The 25,212-nt window shown below is 37.6% G+C and overlaps 1 protein-coding gene across 1 annotated transcript in view; it reads right to left on the reverse strand.

Moving 5' to 3' along the window:
• Nucleotides 1-25,212, reverse strand: part of CSMD1 (CUB and Sushi multiple domains 1) — a 1,960,312-nt gene that overhangs the window by 1,631,292 nt on the left and 303,808 nt on the right. Inside the window, exon 2 of the mRNA XM_074947791.1 lies at nucleotides 13,891-14,107. Coding sequence (XP_074803892.1) covers nucleotides 13,891-14,107 — 217 coding nt within the window. The remainder of the gene's footprint in view (nucleotides 1-13,890; nucleotides 14,108-25,212) is intronic.

A 25,212-nucleotide genomic window follows, 5' to 3' on the forward strand; every position in this document is an offset into this window, starting at 1 on the left:
TTGCAATATTGATGTTGGCCCTCTTCAGGAGGTGCACCATCTCTTGAATAAGAGAATGCAATATTAATTTCTACAAATATATTTCAACCTTCCTGCAGCTTATCAATAGGAATTATTCTGGTTGAATAAGATTACAGAACCCATTCTGTCTGAAAATTATCACATTAAATTAAGCTTTACCAGTTTGTATTTTACAACTTTAAAGACAATCTGCTGGAATTTTTTTTATCTTTGATTGCTGAATTCTGTGTTTCTTTGAATTTTTGATACTGAAACAGAATTGATAGTCAATCAAATTTTATACTGTTACATACTAATAATAGATTTTGCTTATTCTGTTGGATGTGTCTTGAACTTATTTTACCAGTCTTATGCTCCATTTAGTTTAGTTTTCCTTATTCAGTGTTCTAAAACATTTTAAAATGTATAGACAAGATTTTAAAATATTTTCTATTAATTCTTGATGGGAGTATGTTTACCTTTATTGAGATTTTAATAACTTAGTCTGGTTATAATTATGAATTTTTATTTTCTGATGCCTGAAGAATATAACTGCTGTGGCAACTAAGATAAGTAATGTAGTCTAATATTACCATCTGTTATTTTCTTTTCTTTGCCATTTTGCTTTCTTTTGGTGACATTGTTCACACTATCTTCTACAAATAGAACTACAGTGCAAATGTGATTTTTTTTTAAATTATTCTTGTAACTTTCTTTGTGAAGGACTCTGTCAGCATACAAATGAGTCCTACAGATGCAGGGAAACATAATTTTCAAAAGAACAGACAAAGAAAAACAAAAAGTCCATCTGTTTCAACAGTGCTGTTTCCTGTCAAGACAGAAGGGGGTGTGCCACCAACATCAGTATCATTTCCTCATTATGTTTAGTTCTAGCCAGTCAGCATGCAGGCATGCCTTCATGATGATAAATATACTGGACCAAATCCTGAGATCCTCATCCAGTTTTCACTCAAATGAGAGTCTGAGTGAGAAAACAATTCAAGATTTTTGCATTTCACCCATTGCAAGAATATACTGGAAGTCACAAAATGCCAAAGGACCTCACTGACATCAATGGGTGCTTTCTTGAGTAAGCAACTAAGTAAGGTCCTTCAGGTTTGAGCTAAATATTGAAGGGTTATCTGATTTGGACTAGATTATTTTCAAAAGTGCTTTTTAAATGGGGAATTGATCATTTGTGAAATATGCCAATTTAGCAGAGAAGGAGAATCTGCATCCTCTATTTAGCCACAGAAAAATAGAGCACAGGCCATGAGAATGCATAGTTCCACACATTGTCCCATCAAGATGCTTCAACATCATGGCAACATATCTTCATTATGCTTCAATGGTCACTCAGTCCTGACCAGTTGGCTGAGGCTGCCCGTGAAAATGCCAATCACTGCCAATTATGACAGTGCTTCTTGTATCAGAAAATGGACTGAGATCATTAATTTCATCGTTAATTTCACACAGACAATCAAATGTCCAACAGATGTAACAATGTATTATTACTATTTGGCCAGATTTGAATCCATCAGAAATATACTCAATCACTGACAACATCCTATAAAGTACTGTGTATTTTAATGTTAAAATGTCAGATCTTCTATTTAGTTAACTGAAAAATGGCACTTTTCACCAACATAAGTCAGCCTTATGTACAATGGATTACAGAGGCTAGATTAAAAGGTACTAATTAAATAGATAATTATCATGGTTATTTAGTATTACTATGAAAATAGCGTTTGACATTTGTTAATTTAATCACAAATGGCCAGACTCCAACATCTATATTGGTATCAAGTTGCACCTTACTGTGTCCAACTATTTGGTAAGGTGAAAACTGGTGTCAAAATCTGTTCCAAAGAAAATATGGGCTTAGAAAAATATTTTATACACCATTTTTAACAACAGGACAAAAGTTCTGCTTTCTGCCACATATAAACAAAATGGAAAGTAAATGAGAGTCAATGATACTAAGCTGAGAGAGAGAAAGAAACTGTATAGAAAATGACTACATAACTACAGACAGCAACATACCCCTCAAGGATCAGTCTTTAATCCCACAAATATGGAGTACATGATATTGATTCACGATGTAACAAATTCCTTTGCTTATTTTACTGGTAAAGATTGTGTACAGCATGCCATGCAAAATCCAGCCTGGTTTTTATATATTGCAAATATAAATAGATTGGTGATATGTGTAATATTAGGCTTTCTTCAAGACAATTGTTTTGTTTTTAGAAGTTTTTATTCTTTTCATAATTTGGTTCTGTAGCTTCTTTTCTGTATTAGAAATATGATTTACAGTATAGCAAATTGGTTTCAGTTTTTAAAACTACAGTTTTTTCTATTTAGTTCCTATGACTTCTAAGCCTGTGGATGATTCGGTACTGACATGATTTCTTTCTAGCAACTTGAAATAAATCCTGTGTCTTACCTTTCATAAGAATACTATCTCTAGTACTCACTGCCGTAGCATGCTTAAATCTCAAATGCAAAGGCTCCTGAGACTTTTAGAGTGAAATTCACCCTTCATCACACAAAATTCAAGTAAAGAGACTTTACTGAGGAAACTCTGACGACTGGAATGGAACCACTAAACTGTAGACAGACTGAGGGTGGGGCGGGGCAGGCTGAATTCAGGAATTGTCACTACAGCCACTCTGCACACCCACCTGGATTTTCTGGGTCCCTTGGATCCCCAGTGCCTTCCCAGTTCATTCAAAATGGGGCTGTTATTCAAAGATGACCATGAGTCTTTTTCCAAGCAATCCTGGAAATACAGATGCCCCACCGCAGAAGTGTCATCTTCTCACCGTCTCCCCCACCCTGTATAATCCCATCAAAGCTCTTAAAGGTAGATAACCTTAGCAGGGCTCTCTCTCTTAAAATATAAAGGGATTTTGCAGTAAATAATCTTCCAAATTAATAAGAAATAATTATAGCAGAGCAACAGCTCTGCTAAGGTTAAGATGTACACTTTTTTGAGTCTGCCATTTTAATTAAACAATTGTATCACTGAACACAGGGATATTTTTAAGGAGTCTTTGTTGGGTCTAGTGTCTGTATTCATGTAATTGTTTATATGTGTTTTAATGCCACATTAATTATTTGTATGGCCAAGATAACATGATATTTATTAGGTCTTCTTATCATATTTAAGTTTCCAATTGTGTAAATATTGGAACAAATCCAACTCCCGGGGTTTCTCTCAGCTCCATAAGTGGCCATAAGGTGGGGAGGAGTGAAATCCTGTGAAAAATAAACACAAACCCTGAAATGTGTATTTACTGCTTTTACCTGAGTACTAAAATGTTAGTATTATACACTCATGTAGATCTCAAATGGAAAGCTAAGGTCATCAAGTCACTCCAGTTAAGAGGACCTTCACAAGGCCCGTGAATCACTTAAATCCCATTTAAGCCATATTTTGAGGTCTTAAGTGGTGCACAGATGTGAACTGCACTCATTCACACACACACACAGCTTTTTACTAACAAGCTTTATAAAAAGAAATCAACGAGTTGAGAAGTATGGATGGCAAAGTGGTCTCAAACACTATGAAAATGATGAACAAGTTATCCTCTAGAGCAATGGGTCCAGATTCCATACCAGATTGTAGGTTTAATTAGAGGGTCAAATAATTTTAGATCGACCACATGCAAAGCCACACAAAACTAACTATTGAAAAGACCTTGTTCGTGGAAAATTGCAGTTTAAGATTTTCAAAGTCACCTCAGAAACTCGGAGAAAAGATAATTGGATTTAGATATCCAACCCACTTAGGTAGCTATCAAAATCTCAGCAGCACTGTTCACAAAAACATTGATATTTGGATTATTCAGAGAAGAAACAAATGTAGCAAATGCATGTGAAGAGTATGTGTCTGTAGTGCACTTAGGGATGTATGGGTATATTTTATAGCTTAGGATGATTTTAAAGAGGCATAGCAAGTCACTTGGGTCGGACTCCTACATGGGTCTGGGCTCCCCAGGGAAATAATGAGTACTTTCAACTTTTACTGAAAGCTACTCAAGTCTATTCAATTGAGTGAGTGGGAATTTTACATACATGGAAGTATGATTAAAAGGTCTGAATTAATTGGGTCATAATAAAGAAACCTGGGCACGTTTGTTGATGTTCCTCTACAGCCTGTACTTGAGTAAGATTCTTCTTATTCATTGACAGTCAGAAAATCACAGTGCTTCAATTTATCACGACAAAAATTGTCTTTCTTAGGAAACCGTCAAATTAAAATGCTCTGCGTATCATTATTGATCTGTCTGCAGGTAGCCATTGGATTTGTTAGTTTAGAATAATGCATTTTATAGATCTTCCTTGAGTTAAAAGTTTAATAATATCAGAAAATAATAGCTATAATTATTTAGGCTCTGAGGAGCTTATAGGGAAATTTTATGCTTTTGTTTTTAGGGATGAGTAACACAGACAAAATAAACAATCAAGGAATATGAATATTACTGCATTTACATAAAAGGTAGTATCTACTTGTGCACGTAGCTTTATTACTTTGATCCACTTATTTGTACTGCATGGATAAGATGCTAGATACCTCACAGTAGAGATAGCAGATGCTTCTAATTTGGAATTTAGATGTAATAACAAATTAGGAGCATTTTGACTTTAAGATCTTTGTTGCAGGGACTGTCTTCTATTTTTAAATTTGTTCAGAGTTTACCAAACTGAAGACCTGATCCTAGGAGGGTCTTCTGGACATTGTTATAATACAAATATAATAAATGAGTATACGTAACAAGGAGGGGCTTGTCCTATTCCACAGGCTATAAGCCGAGGATGTGGTGCCCACCCAGTCTCTTTCAAGCACGTTTATTCTCTTTCACAAGTAAACAAACCAAAAACAGTCATTTAAGTCACTCTTTGCTCTCAGGTTTCAGGGTCACCAGCACGCTGATCCTGGCAACTTCCTGAGCACCTAGCTACTTGTTATAAGAGCTCAACACAGGAGCTCCACTACACTGTGGCTTCCCTTCCCCTGGCAAAGCCTGGCCCAATCAATCTCACCCACACTTGGCCTCTAGCAGCCTTTTCATAGTCACAGGTGTAGCTCCGTCCATTTAATTGGCTGCATTGGGCTTACCTGCTCTGACACAGGGGAGTTGGGCCCAGTCTGCTTGCAGGCACCAGCTGCCCAGTGACATCTCTCTCCCCTTTTAGGGGAAAAATAGATGGGGGGGGGTTTCCCCAAAGAAACCCCATGCAGCATTTCACATAAATACTGCCCCATCACTGAGTATTTTTCCAGTCCCATGGCTCCTAACACAGTCCCTAAAGCAAAACCCTTAGCAAAACCCTTAATCCCAGTTGCCCAAAGTCTTATACAATGGGGTCATGCACCCAGCCTCACCTGGCACAGTCAACATACAGTCTAACCTTCTCCGCCTAGACTTTGAGTTCCCTACCTACATAGGCTTTTCAACCTCTGCACAAAGTTTATACTTCAGTCTCAAGTTCATGGAAAGTGACGAGTAGGTGTTCTGCTTCCTTGTCAGTGAGATGAAGATCTGTCACGAGTTGTTCTTTCTTGTGCTTGAGGTTCTGTAACTCACATTCTGTTGCTTCCAATCACTCTGTAAGCTCCCTGGTCTGAAGGATGGGAGCTATAAGACTGGTATTCGCTATATCCTGCCCCATACCAGAGCCTTATATCCATGCCAGACCCCTCATGTTAGCCTCTATTTGTTGGTATGATCCCATCTGACTCCCCACACTAACCTGTATAATGGGGAATTTAGTTGGGTCCCTCGGGGTTTGAGACTCAATTTGGGTCTCGCAGTACTCTGCTGAGACTGGGACTCTGTCTTGGCTCCCACAGTAGCTGGCTTACTTTGAGACTCAGTTTCAGTCTCTGCTGGCTTCAATTCCTTGGTACTTTTCCCTATTTGGGTCTGAGACAATTCTTTTTGCAGGATCAAACATTGTTGCTTCTCTTTCTCAATCTTCACCCAGACCCAGGCTAACTCTTCTTCTAAAGCCAGTAGGTGTTTGATAATCCACCCTCCCCCCCACCATGAGCTGCTTACATCATCCAACTCATCATCCAAGAGTAACAAGAAGGGTTTCTTCAGGTATGTTAGCAACAAGAAGAAAGTCAAGGAAAGTGTGGGCCCCTCACTGAATGAGGGAGGCAACCTAGTGACAGAGGATGTGGAAAAAGCGAATGTACTCAATGCTTTTTTTGCCTCTGTCTTCACGAACAAGGTCAGCTCCCAGACTACTGCACTGAGCAGCACAGCATGGGGAGGAGATGACCAGCCCTCTGTGAAGAAAGAAGTGGTTCGGGACTATTTAGAAAAGTTGGACGAGCACAAGTCCATGGGGCCTGATGCGCTGCATCCGAGAGTGCTAAAGGAGTTGGTGGATGTGATTGCAGAGACATTGGCCATTAACATAAATATATAATACTAACTTGCAAGGATCATTAACCACCATTAATCACCTCACTTGTAACCCTCTGCTACTGGGGGATTGCAAACTCGCTTGCTGAAGAAATTTCAGGTCCAGACTTTCAGATCTTACTCATACAAGACTCCCATTGAAGGAAATGAGAGCTCCTGTCGTCCTTGTTTATGCAGACCTGGTTCGTAGTGACCTTGGAGCATAAAACAATCTGTACTGATATAACCAGAATTTATTTCCTCTTATTTAAAATAACTTTTAATAATACAAAAGTCTATAAATGTATAATTATCTAAACTGAAATTACTATCCATAAACATCCATATTTCAAACAATAAATCATTGTTTGTAGTCTCAGGATTTGTCTACAGGGTCGCGTAGAGCTCCCTATGGGAGAGTGATTTCTAAAGTGCACTGATGTGCTGCTCATTAATTTCTCCATGTAGATCCTACTAGTGTGCTTTAAAAGTACCACTGTACACTGTACATTAAATGAAGATATCAGAAATCTGTGGGATTGTGTGGAAACTTTGTCACTGATTTTGGATTTTCACTAGCAGCATGAGTTCTGAAATAATTGTTTGAACAAAAGACTTTGATCCATAGCCTTTGTCAGTATTGCATATTGTAGAACATAGAATAAAACGTTCAGGAAAAAAGTAATCAAGATTATGCTGACTTTAACATCGATACTTACAAAAAGCTTTAAGCAACTGATACAGCATTTTGCATTATAATTGCATACACCATTTTGATTTATCAAAAATATTTTTAAAATATATTGGATTGCTTTTCAAAGAAATAATAATTTTCTTCATGTGAAGTAGGTTTACATTTGTATTCACTTACAATTCAAACAATAGTCCAGTTTTCTTGGGGGTGGGGGCTGGGGTGGAGTAGTTATATTCTTTCATCACTGATTATTCTTTAATCTCAGCTTTAGACATGTAGACATAACTTTTTTGTTAGAATACTTTGTGAGTGAGCAGAAGTGCTAATTTCTTTCATATTTAGTATAATTTATGTTAAATCTTCTTAGTCTGTTGGTTTGCTAAAAAAATTGGCAAGCTCAGGACTTCAAACTGATAAAACTAATAAAACATGCTGTCTCACTTGAGGTGAAACTGTTTCAATTTATAGGACTGAACATCTTATCTCTATGAGTAGCTGTTCCAGATAGCATTGGGGGTGCTATATTCCCTTTCCACTGTGGCTGGCAGCCTCTACCGGCTAGTGGTGAGTGGGTGTGGTCATGGTTCACTTTCGTCCCACTGCTTTTCCAGAAGCAAGCACTGGCAGCAGAATTAATCCTACTGTATCTGCGTTTTCTAAACTAAAGGATTTCTATTGTGTGCCAGTCTTACGCAAGGAATGCAAGAGCCCCTTGTTTTGTCTTTCTACATTTTGAACTCTTGGAGGAAATAGTCTGATTTTATCTTTCCCTTTTACATAATGGTTGTCAGAAGCATCCCATTCTCCTATTTGTATAGTCACTGATTACTATACTAGGTTGTAGAAGTATTCTGTATTAATAGTAAATTCACAATTCTCTAGAGATGTACAACATATTCAAAAATCTGAACAAAATTACTCAAAATACTGCTTTTCTTGATTTGAATTTGGGCTGTGCAAAATCATGTACAATGGAAAGATAAAAATTTGCATTCAAAATTCCAAGTAGCAAAAAAGTTGATCACACAGTTCTGCCTCTCACAGACTTTTCCAGCAACTAACTCATTAGAAAGAGAGAGCAAGTCACTAGTCTCATAATCATTAGTTTCTTTCCTCAATCTCAAAGAGAACAAAGATAAAAATGCTTTGCCAGAACACTTGTAAAGAGAACTCAGACTATGGAAAAGGCTGGACATCTCACAAGTCTGAGCTTAAGAAATACAAGACAGTGGCTTAATAACCACCAAGGGGCCCAACCTTAACTTCAGAGATATTTTTACCTGCATAAACAGACAGCAGGATTGGGCCTCAGTCAGCAATAGGAAAGAAATGAAGTACAGAAGCACACCAAGAGACTTTTTTTCCTGCTGGAGACAGGAAATATGAATTAACAAAGGCAAATGAAGCACGTGTCCACAGGCAAGAAGATTTGTTTCTTCTTCCTCTACAGGAAGAAAGGTTGAGCCCTATCAACTCCAAATAATTCCGGAAAACAGTGCAGAACAACCTACTAAGTTCTACTGTATGCTGCATTTATGTTTGTTAGAAAATTATAGGAATCTGTTTATTTTAAGCTTACTGAATTTTTATGGCTAGCCTATTGAACCAAAAATATCTATTTTAAATAAACTGAATGATAACTGATAACAGCCAATATTGTATATGGACAGCAGTATACTTATTGTTGATTGGCAACAAGCAGAAAGCATATCAGATAATAAAAGAGGAAAGATACAGTACATCACAAACCCACATCCATACAACTACAAATGTAGATTTAGGACCACATTTTCAAATATGGGTCCAACAAATGCACCCTATCTGCCAAAAGAGTCATTTGTGGATACAAACTAGATATTTACACATGCAAGTGTGTAGTGAGGTATGTAATTAACAACTTTGTATCAATTTATAACCAATATGAGTTTGCCTGAACACAAACTAAAAATTATTAGTTTATCTTTAAAAGATTGTGAGAGGTGCCCAGAGCATTGGATGGATTCTCTTTTGTTAAAGAGTAGTAACAATCCAAATAAATACATCAAATAAACTGAGCAAGGCCTTTGGCCTCTAGCAGAAAATGGTTCAATTCTATATAACAGATCCTTTGTGGGCAGTGCTGAAGCAAACAGTTACTTTTTAATGACAGCCATGTTATGAGAGAACTTGATTTAACAAAACCACAGCCCCTTTGTGCACTTAGCCACCATTAACTGGAAGCAAGAACACCATGTAGTCAGGAATAACTTGAGCTTTGCATAAGCATATGAAATAGCTGCAGCTGCCATTTTGCAGATAAGGATAGAAAGTAAAATTGGAAGAACCATGAGAATGGGCAGAAGTGTGGATATCTGACCTTGGATCTGGGTGTTCCCGATTATGAGTTTTTTGCTGATCTCATGACTAGGAGCTGCTTGCTGATGTTAGGAAAGTTGTTAGTTTGAAAGTTATGTGCTTTGTTTTGAGCAACCTATAAAAAAAATAAGTGTGTAAATTGGAGATGTTTGGATAAGTTTTCTATGAGCTCAGAGGCTGACATCCCACTTGCCAGAAGCTAAGTAGAAGGCTGCCCACCAGAAACCTGCTGCTGACCACTCAACGTCATCTCAGACTTTGGGCAACTATATCTGGGTTTCTTTAGATTATTACTATTTTAGAGGTGATCTGTGGACGTAATAAAAAGGATTTTTGGGGGGGGAGTGAAAACACTGACATGTATGCCAATCATTTATCAGATGGAGGAGCTGTGTCCCCATCGATTTATTTCAAAAACTGCTTGAAGAAGGGAGAATAGAAGTTACCGTACTTTCAGGTTCAGAAAACCGCAGGTAACAGCCACATTTATTAACAGTTACCACACTGTGATAACTGAAATATGGCAGCATAACAACTGTGTTTATCTTAGACCATCCTGCGGTCATTTTTGGAAAAATGTTGACTTTGAAATGGTGTGAATTGCACACACACTAATGACATTATAACAGAATTATATGGTATGGGCACAGTTCACTACACTAACATAATTTGTAAGTTATAAGGTTCCACAGACAGAAACTCTGACACACTAATAAAGGCTTCCATTCAGGCAGTTCCATTTGCCCTGTCTCTCTTTTAGTTTCTCTTTGTGAAACTTGACCTCAGTGATTTTGCAACTATGAATCAAAGAAGTTATGGTGTAACCCAAGCTTATACTTAGAGCAACTGACATTTCACATTTTTCAGTTGCACAAGATAAGTAAATATTATAATAGGTCTTAAAATGACAATTGAACTGTAAAAAATTGCTTAAATGTCTGTTTTAAATTCCCTTGTTCATAGAAGATAATGTATCTGTCAGTGGTGCACTAGTTTGTAGGTCAGTATTGTCAGTTCACATCTGTTGGTGCCTTGGCCCTTCTTGGTAGCTGGAACTTATCCCACTCTCTATGTCTCTTTGGATACTTTTCTCTTTATTTCTATAAAAAAGCTACTTTCTACTACTACATACCACAGGCACTGACGTTCCATTGTGCTGGAGGGTGCTCAACTCCCAGCTCTGCCCTGCGGTCCACTCCCAGTGGAGTGCGGCCCACTCCATCCCTTTCCTCAAGGCCCCACTCAGGCCCCACCTCCTCCCAGCTCCACTCCACCCTGCCCCACCTCTTCCAGCCCTGTTCTGCCCTCTCCCCTGAGCGCATCATGTCCTCACTCCTCCCCCCTCCAGCGTCCTGCATGTCACAAAACAGCTGATTGTGGTGGGAAGGAGGTGCCCGGATGGAGGGGGAGGCACTGATTGGTGGAACCCGACGGAGGCAGGAGGCGCTGGGGGAGAGGGGTGCTCAGCACCCACCATTTTTTCGCTGTTGGTGCTCCAGCCCCGAAGCACCGACGGAGTCTGCGCCTATGCTACATAGGATGTTATAGCTATAGTGCAAAGAAATACACTACAAAAAATTTCCAGCTACTAAGTTATGATACTTGAGCTACCAAGTACAACTCTTTTTTAGTGTAGCAACAAATCAACAGAATCAATAGAAAGTGAGTTATAAGTAATAACTTTCTTGTTGGCTCAATGCACCACTGACTCATATCAATCCTCCACAAGAGTATCATACATTTGAATTCCAGTACTGCCTTAAATGCTGTTATTTTCACATAAGAAATGAACTTGTTTGCATATCAGAAATGAACAACTCTTCAAAAATATAAAATTCAAAGAAGTAACAATACATTTTATAGTATTTCCCCTAGATTAATTAGAATTTGGTTGTGTTTTGAAGAGTTCATCATAGATTGATAATGAAATACTGATGCTTTGCTAGAAGGAGTTTTTTCAATAATATAGAACTGATACATGTGATTTGATTATAACATGACATTATTAATCTGACTTTTTATACTTAGATTACACGATTCTACAATGAGGACTGAAAACACTGCTGTCACAGGTAGTATTCTGGACCACTCATTAATGTAGGTATGTATATGCAAGCAGGGGAAATGACATTTCTAGCTCATAGTGTAGACATAGGCTTATAATAATCAATGTCTACATATAAATCGTATAAATCACATATGGGTATCTGAGGTCAGATCAAAATTTCTCCCCCTAACTTTTAAATAATTTTTTTTAAGAAATGTGATATTGTAAGAAGCACATGCACAGATATAAACTTTACAGCTACTTATTCTCTCTGCTTTTTCCACAGCTTACATCAACTTGGTATATCACTACATTATCCCAAAACATTTTTCAACTGGCTTCTTCTTCTTTTTTAAAGCAAACAGTTGGTCACTATTAAAAACTCAGTATTTATCAGCAGTATTGTGCTTTGCTATCAGTTTACAAAATTATCCTTTAGGTCAGTGGTTCTTAACCAGGGGTACATGCACCCTGGGGCAGAGGTCTTCCAAGGGGTACATCAACTCATCTAGATATTTGCCTAGTTTTACAACAGGCTACATAAAAACACTAGTGAAGTTAGTAGAAAGAAAAATCTCATCCATGACTTATATATACTGTTCTGTATATTATACACTGAAATGTCAGTACAATATTTATATTCCAATCAATTTATTTTATAATTGTATGGTAAAAATGAAAAATTAAGCAGTTTCTTAGTAATAGTGTGCCATGACACTTTTGTATTTTTATATCTGATTTTGTAAGCAAGTAGTTTTTAAGTGAAGTGAAACTTTGGGGTACACAAGACAAAGCAGACTCCTGAAAGGGGTACAGTAGTCTGGAAACATTGAGAGCCACTGCTTTAAGCGATTAGACAACATGTTAAGCTTGCTGAGTGTGTTGCTTCAGTCCGATGTAGTTTTGCTACAACAATCAAAATGTGGGTATTGGGATTTAATAAAGAAAATTATGTGAAAATCGGATTCCATTAAAATCATTTGAGAGGGTTATATCTGTTCATATCTGTAACTGATTATTGATGATTAATGTAGCTTAATTATCCAAAAGGAAAATACACTGATATACATCTGGAAATGTATGCAAAGACATCAATAGCTATATTCTCTATGAAGGGTTCCAATTCTCTGTTACACCCTATCAGTGAAAAATAACACTATAATTTGCTAATATCTACTAAGCAATTTTCCATGAAATATGTAATTTTTATTTGTAACAAACATGAAGGGCACCCATGCATATCTTCAGTTCAGCAAAGGCAAATATAAATTAAAGTTACAATACATGGAACATGCCAACAGAGATCTGTTGCTCAAATCTTGCTTTCACCTTCAAAACACTTTTGCAGACATTAATCATTACATCATCCCAAATGCATTTACTAGTATCCTCTCTATTTTATAAGTAGGTAAAAGCAGGCAGAGAAAGGTCAAATGACTTTCTCAAGGTCAGAGGAAGAGTCAAATATCTGAGCCCTTGTTAAAATTCAGGGCCAAAATCCTGACAAGACTCTTACTGACTTCAAGGAGGCCAGGATTGCACCTGAAGAGTTTATGCCTCTTACTCCTGTGCAGCCACACTGGTCTCTGAAGAAGTTTCTTCTAACAGATACATGCACCTTGGTGAAAAAAACCCCCACACATTTTAGCTTATTAGTACTAAAAGTATTTGACAGAAAAAGAAACATTATTCCTTTGATATAAGGCAAAACAAATACTAAAAATAAAAACTAGGTATATTGAAAAATGCATACCCCATATGTGGCACACAAGGATTGCTAGCAGTGCAATACCTTCACCATCTCTCCTGCTCTAAACTTTTTTGGATTGTCAACAATCAGACAATCTGAACATTCTCTTTGTCAAAACTGCTAATGGTATTGCACTCATATCTTTCATATTCCTTTTTTTTAGCAATATAATGTAGCTCTGAGGTACAAGAAATAAAAACAAACTAACAAACAAACAACAGACATTGACCTGAAATTGTTTTTAGCTCTTGAGAAACCATGTATCTGAACAGCATATGGAAAGAGCACTACAAACAGCAATTGTAACAAAGTTAGTTTTTAAGTGCTGAATCCTACACATCTGGAGGGAAATTTATAGTCTGGCAAAATCCTGCAACTATTGTGGTTTTCACCCAAATTGTCATCACACAGATCTGAAACTTCAATTAGCTTCTTTAGCTAGTACGACTTATTTTTCCCCCAAGTGGGATGCGTTAGGAACAATAACAGGAAGGCATAAGAAAGCAGGTCCTCACAACACACTTCATCCAAAACACTGAAACATCAATGAAGTGTAGCTGTAAATATGATGTCGGAATATGGATTCGTTATATACAACACACAAAAAAAGAGTGTACTTTACCTCACTTTTAAATTGCCTTGTTGTGGCTGTCCATCATAAATTGACAAAATATCAAAATCTTCCTCAAGGGCAAAAGTGTGAAATGACAGTTGTATCCGGTTACGTTCTCCTGTGATAATGATCCATGTGCAGTTGGCATAATTCGGATAACCATGAGGAAATCCGGGACTTTCTATTGTACCATTTGGTCCCTGTACTAAACCTCCACAATTCTGACCTGGAAAAGAAGAAATGAAATTATGTCATTTTTGTCATACTTTTCTGCTGCTTTTTACACCATTTGTTTTTAACCAATACCTATACCTGAACTTAATTGTTTGATAATTAATCCTTTATATGTCCACACAACAATCTTCTCCCTGGGGCCACTTTTCAAATGCCATCATTGGGCATTCTGAGGCACCCATAACCTTGCAGTCAGTCATTAATGCAGTTATTAAGTATCAAATTGAGCACCCAAATGCAAAGTTTAGTCACCTAATGTAGGTACCAAAGTTTGAACAATATGCTACATTGTTTTTATAGTGTTTTTTAAAGCTATAAACTTAACAGAGTTTGTGTTACTCTGAAACATGTTTTTAATACTGAAAGCTAAAATATAGGCACGTTTCTGAATTACTTGCACTGAACCCTAAGAGTCCTGCAATTACATGGTAAATCATTATATAGTACATATTCTGTAATGTATGCAATCAGCAAAGAAAGGGTTAATTTTCTCAGATTTCAAAAATTAATATATGAAGGCTCTGCTTATCATGCCCTTACTTCTAGTTTTATGCCTCCTGCAGAACTTTATGAGGGTACAGCAACTCATTCATAAGAAGTCCTCAGCAAATAGTCTTGTCTCACTATGAACACTTCTGCTAACCGTGTAGCTGGTTTCATTAATCCTACATACCATAGAGCTACTGAAGCTCATAATTACTGTGAAGCTTAGAATTAAATTGTGTTATGATTAATGAAATATTAGTACAGGGAAAAGTCTGAGGACATGTTGTGTACTACAATGTTTGGATTCTTATGTGTAGCTCAAGCACTGTAAAAACAAGTATAATCCCAGCATTTATTGTTACACCTAAAACAGAAAATTATTTTAGACTAGTTTTATTTTTAACTTCACACTAGTAGGTCTTGGAGTATAAATCTTTTCTAAAAATGCTGTCAAATGCTTGTGGGAGGTTTCTAAATCTTAATAAAAGGATTTAATAAAAAGGATTTGCAGGAACTAAGGAACTAAGAAGTAACCATTTTCTACTAAATTTTAAATCTAGCAATAACTCTAATGATTAGATATTAAAGCTCTGGGGATTCAATAGGTCATTAAAAGGAAAAGCTTTTCTAATATATCTACTAATTGTTTCATATGAAGCCAATACAGACATTAGTACACATTTGTGAACAGTGAATGCATTAAATTATGAAACACAGCATGTTTCAGTTATACACTGTTTAATTGAATTTTCAGATGTTCTCATAGAACCTTTGGCAATCCATTGTATTCCTTCACCAACAACCATGGGAGAAGGAATGCCATCAGGGAATTCCTTTGGTATACAGGAACTCCCTCCTCACAGAAAGCCAGTACAGCCAGGTTCTGTGAGAGTCTCCCCACTCCATCTGAGCCCCGAGGGGATACCAGAGGACCAAGGGAATATGGTGAAGCAGAGCTACTAAAAGCAACCTGGCAACTGACCTAAGACCATCTGGGCCACAGCTGCTCCTTAAAATTACAGCTCTGTAACTGGCATAGAGAAGAATCTGGCCTAGTATGTTAATTAAATTTGCAGATACTGAAAAAGTGGGAGAAAGAATACAAAGGAACTTTAAAAGGCTGTCAATATGAGCAAATCAATGACAAAACACAATCCAAGAGTGCAAGGTAGAAAGGGGGCAGCATGTAGGTCGAGAGTGCATATATATAAGGAAACTTGATTCCAATTTCATCCTCAGCTAAGGACTTTATTTTCATGCTAAATCTTCCCCCTTTTTAGTCTTACTCTTTCAGAGTAATTTCAAGGCTGAACATCTGAGGTCTCGTTAATGTAGACTCAAGTTACCCTGCAATCCCTCTCTTCCTTATCAGTTTTTACACCATGTGCTTAAAATGAGTAACACACCAAATCTATGATGTTCAGGATCAAGCCTCAGAAACTATTAAAACAGGATTAAGGAGATAAGGTGAAAATAAACGTTCTTTAGTGTGATGAGTGAGGCTGCGTTGTTACTTCCCCAAGAATTTTCTTTTTGTTTTATTTCCTGCCCTCAGTGTGAGACTCAGCCTTATCTCTCCTCATTGTCTGCAACCTCTTCTTCCACCAGTTTGATTTTGTTTTTCTGTGTGTTTATTACCCTTCCAATTTTGATATAGTCCATAAATATGATCACTATTCAATCTGTATCAAAGAAGCACCTGACAAAGAGAACCATAAAGGGGTCATGCCTGGAGAATCATAGAGGCTTTGGAAGAGGCCATGTGAAGAGAACCATAAAGGGGCCAGTGTCAAGAGGTGCTTTGGTTCATTTGCTTTTATTATACTTTTTTTTAATTTGTTGTAAAAAAAAAACCCTGTGGAAATCATAATCCTTGGCTATAACTATCAACAACATCAATGCCTAAAGATTGAGAGATATTTAGAGAAGCTGTTCCATGGACCACCAGACGTGTTCTGCAAGCCCAGTTCAAGAACTGTTGGTCCAGGAAACTGACCTCTTATTTCAAGCCTGGAACTAGTCCCCACTCAGGTCAGAGATGGAACATATTAGCAGAGCTGCACTGGGAAAAGAACACACGCACTAGCCAGGTTGTAATTGTTTTGTCAATAAACATAAGTCAAACATTCAGAGCTGTCACATTCTACACCTCTCCCAAACAGTAAATGAAAAGACTTATGGGAGATAGTTGACAGCAAATTAGATATGAGCTGGAAATGAAATACAGTATAAAATAACACTGTTTTTGGCTGCATCATAAAACAAGCATAGAGCACTGGTGAGACTAATTTACAATGCTCTATTATGTTCTGGACACTTCAATACCAGTAAAATGTTGATAAATTGGAGGGAATTCAGAGAAGAGCAACTAGAACAATTAAAAATCCTGAACAGACTGAAATGTAAATATTAAAGATAAAAGGATTTAAAGAGTAGTAGTCAGATGAAATTAAGCAAAGGAGCATGTAGGCTGACTAAAAGGAAAAATACCTTAAAAATAAGATCTACTAACATAATTGGCAGATGCTCCAGCCTGTGTGTCAACTAACTCTGTACAAGGCACATCACCAGAAGAAAATCTAGTCATTGTCAGGGGAATTCAATTGAGATCTAATAGATCCATCATTAAATTCTATTGTACTATTATTAAAAGGTGTGCAGTAGCTTGTATGGGTATGAAATGTGTTATTGGCACTAATATGACATTTATGTACAGATTGTATGGAGACATGTCAATATACAATAATGGCTGTGATCAATGGAGGCCCTTGAGCTACATCAGCCCAGACTTGCACAGTCGTCTTTGTGAAAGACCCTTGATTCAGGAAAAGAAGTGGAAGCTAAGCATCTAGGGAATGGGGATGCAATTTGTTTGCTCCTTGTGCCTATAAAGACACAAGTTTGAGTGATGGGCGTATATGTGTACCTGTATATACAGTACATGTGAGAATGTGCATATTGTTCTATCTTTGTATTTATAACCACCGTGCATCTTTCACGACATAGATGTAGTGCTTTATTTTAGGCTTCAGAATAAATTTAGGCCCCACTCCTGCTGAACTTTACACAAGTAGCCTTAGTAAAGGCAAGTAAATCATGTGCATGTGTTTTCAGGATCAGGGCCTTACTTTGTAATTTTCCACTTCTACTATTTATGTTGCTCATTGTCACTTTCAATGGTCACTGTTAAAGTGTTGGAATATACCTTTTAGGAAATAATTAGTGATTAATTATGCCATTACAGTTATTTTCTGTATTTTCCGTATAGCATAACACCACAAAATGATACTCAATCATAAATATCAGAACAAAATTAAGTCAAGAATAGACTTTTAAAACCAAAGGCAAATTTAAATAAAAATACCAAAAGCAAGCACTAAAAAATTCTGTCCCAAACAAGGTCAAAAGTCCATAAAAAACCCCCCTCCATACCAGCCTTCAAAACCCCGGGGGGGGGGGGGGGGGGAAACAAGCACAACATTAAAAGAAATAGATCTAAAAATAAGTTGACTAAGTTGCTCAATAATACGTCTTTCAGTAATAATAAAATATAAAATAAAAAGAGATACATTTCACACTACCAGCCAAACACTTCTGGCTAGATTTTGATACCCATAAGCATATTGAAGAGTACCTTAATTCATATATAGGCCTATCAAAATTAATGACCCAGCTTGTGGGGTAAGGTGCTACTCAATTTCAGATTGGATATCGGTAACTGTCAAAGTTGCCTTACAGTAAACCTGGAATGAGTCAGAATTCTTTACAATACTTTCTTCAGGCAAAGAAGGAATTAAAAAGTATTGAGACATTTAAAGTCTTACTCATTTAAATTGTCCCATCTTCACAAGCATTTTAAACCTTCTGGCATAAGTAAATTCAAACTCCTACTGAATTATTTCCATTCGAGTTACCATGTAAAGAAAGTTCACTCTCCAACTCTGCAGCTATTCTAAGGGGTTTTTTATTGCTTTTAAAAATATAAACAATTAAGCTCACACCTTCAGTCAAACTACACAAACAACCAGTACAAACCAGAATTTCAAACAGAGCAAAATAAGTGATGACTAACAGGAGATGGAGGGAAATAATGTCCCAATATGTGGGGAAAACATTCAGCTTGAGCCTCAGACATACCTGAAATCATCCTCAGTTCAAAGTTCAGCCTGTATTTGTGAGCAAGCAGCAGTTTGCTCAGTTTTTGTTTGTAACAAGGAACCCTTCAGTCAGCTTGGATTTTATTATTTTTTTATTTTAATTTATTTTGTACTATATTTACTATTGATATTCACAAATATTTTGTTGCTGCTCTTGGGTGGACAATTTTGATTTCCAAAGATATTTGCATGAAAAAGGCACATGGGGAAATTGACTTGTTTTTTCCCAGTGTAGGTATTTATCATTCACATCAGTAAGGAGAAATGAGTCACCATAAATGCAGATTGTTTAATGTTGGATGTTCATATCATTTATCACACCCCAAAGCACTTTATAAACTAAGGGCCCTAACATGCAGAGACACACATATTTGACTTTGGTCATATGAGTACCCCAATTGACATCATACCATCACCATCTCTTAGTGTATTTTTTTAATATTTAAATAATTTAGAGCTTTTGGGGAGAATGATACTCTTCTGCTTATGGCATAAGATGTAGGTTCAGGAGACCAGATAAGAAGATACCAGGAGATATCTGTATTAATTTTATGAGTGCTAGATATAGCTGTGATTTTGTTGGTTACTGCGTTGCTGGCTAATGGGCAGCTAAGAGTTCAATCAGTCTTAATTCCTCAGTCAGCAGGAATCAAAGGCACTGGCTGTAGAAAGTCCCAATTGCTGTGATTCAGACAACATAGGTGTTAATTCTTTGGAAATTTACCTTCACTAACATGTAATCAGAAGTTGGGTGGGATGGGGAAGAAGAATCCCAGCTTGTATCCTCAGAGGTCTTCAGGCAGGAAGTGTTTAAAAAAAAAAAGCTTAAAGGTGATTAAAAGATGATCTTCTTAAGAAACAGGGAGCCACTGAATGGGAGTCAGACAGAAAGGCAGAAGCTACCTCACCCATAACCAATATGGGGATGCCTGGGACAATGGAGGTCTACCTAAACTGTCAAGAAATGGCTAAGGTTTAGGTATGTGTATATGTCTTTTGTTATTTCATCTTTTTCCTCTCTGTTGTTTTCCTATAGATTAATAAATAACACTTTGTTTTGAATAAGCTGTTCTGTCTCTGCATTTTCACACTGTTCTATAGCAGAGGGCAAAACCCAGCTGGACCTGCTGAAGATTTCCAGTTGGTGAAATAGGAGTGAATTTCAGGATTCTACCTTGGAGAGAAGGACAGATGTGGGTCTTTTCCTTGGAAAGGGTGCTTATGGAGAGACTGATTGTGAGGGGTCAGAAGTCCAGCTCCCTTTGCTGCTCTAAATAACTTTGAGTCAGATAGACTCACCTGAGGCATCCCAAAATTGAGGCACCCCAAATGGAATCCTAGCTTCCCTGTGCCTCAGTTTCTTTCACTGTAAAATACAAAGTGATAAGCATAAAAAGGAAAAAATCACTACATTTGCCAGTAGTTATGTCTGCATAGGATCTATAATATCACAGTATATCCTTATAACTTGCAAAAGAAAATAACTTTCATAACTGTGCTGTGTTTTTATTACCAACCACTACCTTACCCACTGTAGTCCTGTTTTTAGATATTTTAAGTAACAATTTTAAAAATAATGTTTGTGGAAAGTGCCATGAAAGTGGATTTTTACATAGTGTATATATTCTGAACAAGCAAACTATAAAAATAAATCAATGAAAAAGAGGAGTGGCTTCCTTACAACCTCTAGCACAGAGGGTAGGGTACTCTTCTGCAATGGACAGACCCCTCTTCGCCTTAGTTCAAGGTCCCACTTCTGCCTGATGAGGAGAAGGGTCTCCCACCCCTCAGGTGAGTGCTATTATCATTTAACTATAGAGTGATTCTCACTTGTTTTCTGGCCCAATTAATTAAATTGAATAATTAAATATTAAAGTGGAACAACTTCAAAAAGATCAATTAATGGAGGCTTACAACAGAATATCCTATAGCCCAGTGGTGAGAGCATTGACCTGAAATGTGGCAGATTCCTGTTCAAATTCCTTCTCGGGCGAGGGGGGGGGGGGGAAACTGATCCAGTGGTTTCCTATGTCCTGGGTGAATACTCTGGCCTAAAAGTTTTAAGGGACATCTTCCTTCTCTGTAGTCTATTTTTTTGTGATGCTAAAGTTACTGGATGAGAGAGACTGGACAGCAGGTCTCCCATTTCCCACGTAGGTGCCCTAACCACCATGCTACAGAATCATACTCTCACTCTGGTCCAATGACTATTTAATTATTTGCACGCACTGGAACAGTTTCAGTAGGACAGACTGAGTGACCTCACATCAGAATACAGCTCCGTGTTTAGAGCACTCACGTGAAAGATGCCTGTTCAAATCCCTCCTCCTCATCAGGCAGAGGGAGGAATTGAATCTTGGGCTAGGGTGACCAGATAGCAAGTGTGAAAAATTGGGGGTTGGGGGAGAAATAGTTGCCTATATAAGACAAAGTCCCTAATATCGGGATGACCCCAAAAATATTGGGATGTCTGGTCACTCTACACTGTGTTAAAAGTTATAAGGTGGGCGCCATCACTACCGCCCCAGATTTTGAATGGGACCTAGTTTGGTCTTGGAGAACACCTACTGAATGAGACCCTATGGGTGAGATAGCAGAACAGATGCCTACCTTCCCCAGTTCATGGATTGCTCTGGGGCTTAGATACCTAGAGTGAGACAGCAGCGTGCATGCCCCAAAACAGAAATCTATGTGCCTAGGGAACATTCACAGTTAAATGTAGGTGCAGAATGAAGTTCAGTGCGTACAAGGTTAGATGGCAGCCAAGAGGGAGATGTGTGGATCATGGTGGTGCCTAAAACTGGGAGTTAAGCACCTAAAGTATGGGGTGACTAAGTGACTTTAGTGGATCTGGACATTAGTTGAGAAGTTGAGACTGCTCCTTGAAGTCTTTAAACTACGATTTGAGGACTTCAATAGCACAGGTGTGAGGTTTTTTTTGTAGGAGTGGTGGGTGAAATTCTGTGGCCTGCGTTGTGCAGGAGGTCAGACTAGATGATCATAATGGTCCCTTCTGACCTAAATATCTATAAATCTAAGTTTGGGGGGGGGGGTGTTTGTTTTTTAAACCACTATAATGTTTCAAGTCAACACCAAGTTGCTTTGGCACTGCCGTGTGGAAAGTTTACACATTACTTATCTCTCCCATGCTAGGCTCTTAATTGTCATCACCCCATCCCTTTTCAGTGCCAGTAAGCAAGCACTAAGGTTCACATACTGCAGATACAAGCACATGCATAATTTGAAACCCACAAGCAGTCCCACTGAAATCAATGGGACCCTCATATGTGTAGAGTTATGCATTAATTACATCACTGCAAGATCTGAGCCTAAAATTCTCTAATTTCAACCAAAGTTAATGAAAATTATATTTGTCATGTATCTGACCAATGAAAAATGCTAATGACTCAAACAACTAATATTTTCATTTGAACTAATTCCAACATATTTGCGGTGGGATGTATTATCAGGATACAATTGTATTCTCACAATGCAGTGGCAAAAGGTGAGGGGAGGAAAGCTTTTATATCTAATTCTTAGATCTTCTGTAGCATGGAGACAGTAAGTAGCAAATATCTAAAATAGAGAATAGCCTGAGCTGTGAAGTTTGGATCCAAAACTCCAGCTCCAAACTCCCTCAAAGTTCAGGTATGTTCAGGTTCTGTAACTTTTGTCCAGATCCACCACTATTTTAAATAAAAAAACAATAGACAAATGACTGGTAAGTGCATACAGAGAATATAATGATCATTTTGAACACTAATCCAGGTGCCAACAAGGCTACTAAAGATGGACTCGATCGATAAAATATTTTAAATCTAGAAACCTAATTTTTAGCATCAGGACATGTTTTCATTGATTATGGTGGTTAATCACAAACACTACTGAATTTAGAGTCTCGGAATAGTGATTTAAGAGTCAGATTGCTGCCTTTTTCAAGGTTATTATGTATATATGAGCCTGTACCTAAGACCCAATTCAAATAACAACCTTTCAAAAGGTTAGAGATTAATATTACTATACTGCAAGTAACTCTGGGTATGTCTGCACTACCCGCCAGATTGGCGGGCATCGATCGATCCAGCGGGGATCGATTAACACATCTAGTCTAGACGCAATAAATCGACCCCCGAGCGCTCTCCCGTCGACTCCTGTTCTCCAGCTCCATGAGAGGCGCAGGCAGAATCAACGGGGGGGGGGGGGGGCGGCAGCAGCAGTGAAGACACCACGGTAAGTCGATCTAAGTACGTCGACTTCAGTGATGTTATTCATGTAGCTGAAGTTGCATAACTTAGATCGATTGTGCCCTCCCCCACCGGTGTAGACCAGGGCTCTGAAACCAGGTCTGCTGTGCTGCTAGTTCTGCTGTGTACCAAGACAAAAAACTTAATTGCTAGTGTGTGGGATTTTTACTCTATTTTTAAATTAAGTTCTCAGTTCTGAAACACATATTGTACATCAGCTGGATTGGGTTGATACTACAATTGGAAAAAAAGATATTTCTTATTTCATGCTCCCTTTTTTTACACAGGGAGGTCCAAAAGAACAATAAATCAATATTCACACAAGTTAATGTGGAATAAAATGTAGCAAAATGTGTTTCCCTGAAGGAACACATTTTTTTAAAAAACAGAGGTTTCTACAATACTTTTAAAAATCCTTACTCTAACACCATCAATAAAGTGCCACTGGCTAGCAGGGGCAAAAATAAAACCACCATAATCTCTCTCTCAAGGCTACAGCTCGTCAATCCTTGCTTCTGACACAGCAGCCCCATGCCTAGTTCAAAATATCTGGTCTATTTGAAATTGTATTATCCTTCCTCCCTTCAAAGTAATGACAACCTAGCAAAGCAGAGTCTTTGAACTCTCTCTATTATAATGCTTTTGCATCAATTCAGATCCTGCTTGAGATTCACCAGGAAGAAAGAAGGTGGACATATTAAAAAGAGAGGTACATAAACTGCAAACCTGCTTATCTGTTGTGTAAGTAAGAGGAAGAGGCCAACATAAAATCTCTTCGTAGAGGGCATGGGGACCTATAATGCCAAATCTTTAGTTAGTGACAGATACCATGTTAATTTTAAGGGGTGCTAAACCAGTTGTTTATCCATCTGACTGAAGGGAGACTGTTCGTGTGGACAGTAATTTTTGTGCGGTGTTTTTTTTTAATAAAGTAAAACAAAGTTAATGCTTTAGGTAAATATAATTCCTAGTGTTCTGATTCCTTAGCAGCCAATATGTGGAACAGGAGAAAGTAACAGCAACATAGCTAAGTCAAATAGAAGTGATGCCCTTTAATTAAATGATTTCACCATTTGCAAAATACTAAGACAATACACCTAGTTCTCCTCCTACTTACCCAACTGTAATTTAAAAGTAACTCCATTGTTGCCAAGCATATGTGAGAGGAGAATCATTTCTGTTAACTTCTATTTTTTAATCTTTGTGAGGCTCCTGCAATGTCTATGACAGCATTTCTGTACCAAAGTCTGATTACAGCCCAAAAGGTTGCTCTGACGTTCATGGTCTTCTTGCTGCCACTTTCTATGGGGGGGAGACCACTTCAGTGACAGCCCTTGCGTATCAGGATCTTAGAAGAAGTTGCTTATTATCATCACTGTCACTGTCTGTCTGAATTATGAGTTGAGAACTACAGTATATTGTAGCTCATGTAGTTTGGTTTTAAAGTACATTGAAACAACATATTATCTGACTAAAAGATCAGACTTAAAACATGAAAAATCTATTCGTATGATCATAATTAATTCTCGCCTTGTATTCCTCTCTCATTCTCGTCTCCTCTGTTACCTATTCATTTGTGTGTGTGTGTGTGTGTGTATATATATATATATATATTTGTACCTAGGAGGCATCTAAGCATTGGAACGCCATTGGAATTCCTGGATTTGACCAGGAAATGTTCTATGGCTTTTCTACTCCAGCATTATAGTGACCCCTTTATTTCCCTGGTTAACCTCACCCTCCTTCCTCTCTTATTAGCTACTAATTCAGGCTTTATACGCTGTCTGAGAAAGTGGGCAAATAGCCAACTAGATTCCAAAATGCTCTGCTGATTGCCTAGTGGGGGGCATTAATTCTTAAGGACTGTATTTAACAGTATTTTATTTTTTGGAATGGGATAAAAGATAGATGGAAAAATCATGTTTTTGAGGTTAAAAATCTTACATTTATTGCCACAATGAAATATGGAATGGAGAATGTTGGCATTTGCGTCAAAAGCTGATATTTTATCCAAGTAACTACAATAAATCAGGTATTTATATGCATCATCAGTTGTTATGCAGTTTGCAGTGCAGAGGCATCAGGAACCTCTTCCAATTTATAAACTGTACTGGCTATATACAATCATTAGGAATGTGGGGGTTTTGAGGCACTACTGACAAGAGTTCAGGCAAATCTGTGTCTCTTCTTTGGTGGTGGAGATGACCTTC

This window comes from Natator depressus, chromosome 3 (genome assembly GCF_965152275.1).
Source record: "Natator depressus isolate rNatDep1 chromosome 3, rNatDep2.hap1, whole genome shotgun sequence".
Classification (NCBI taxonomy): domain Eukaryota; kingdom Metazoa; phylum Chordata; order Testudines; family Cheloniidae; genus Natator; species Natator depressus.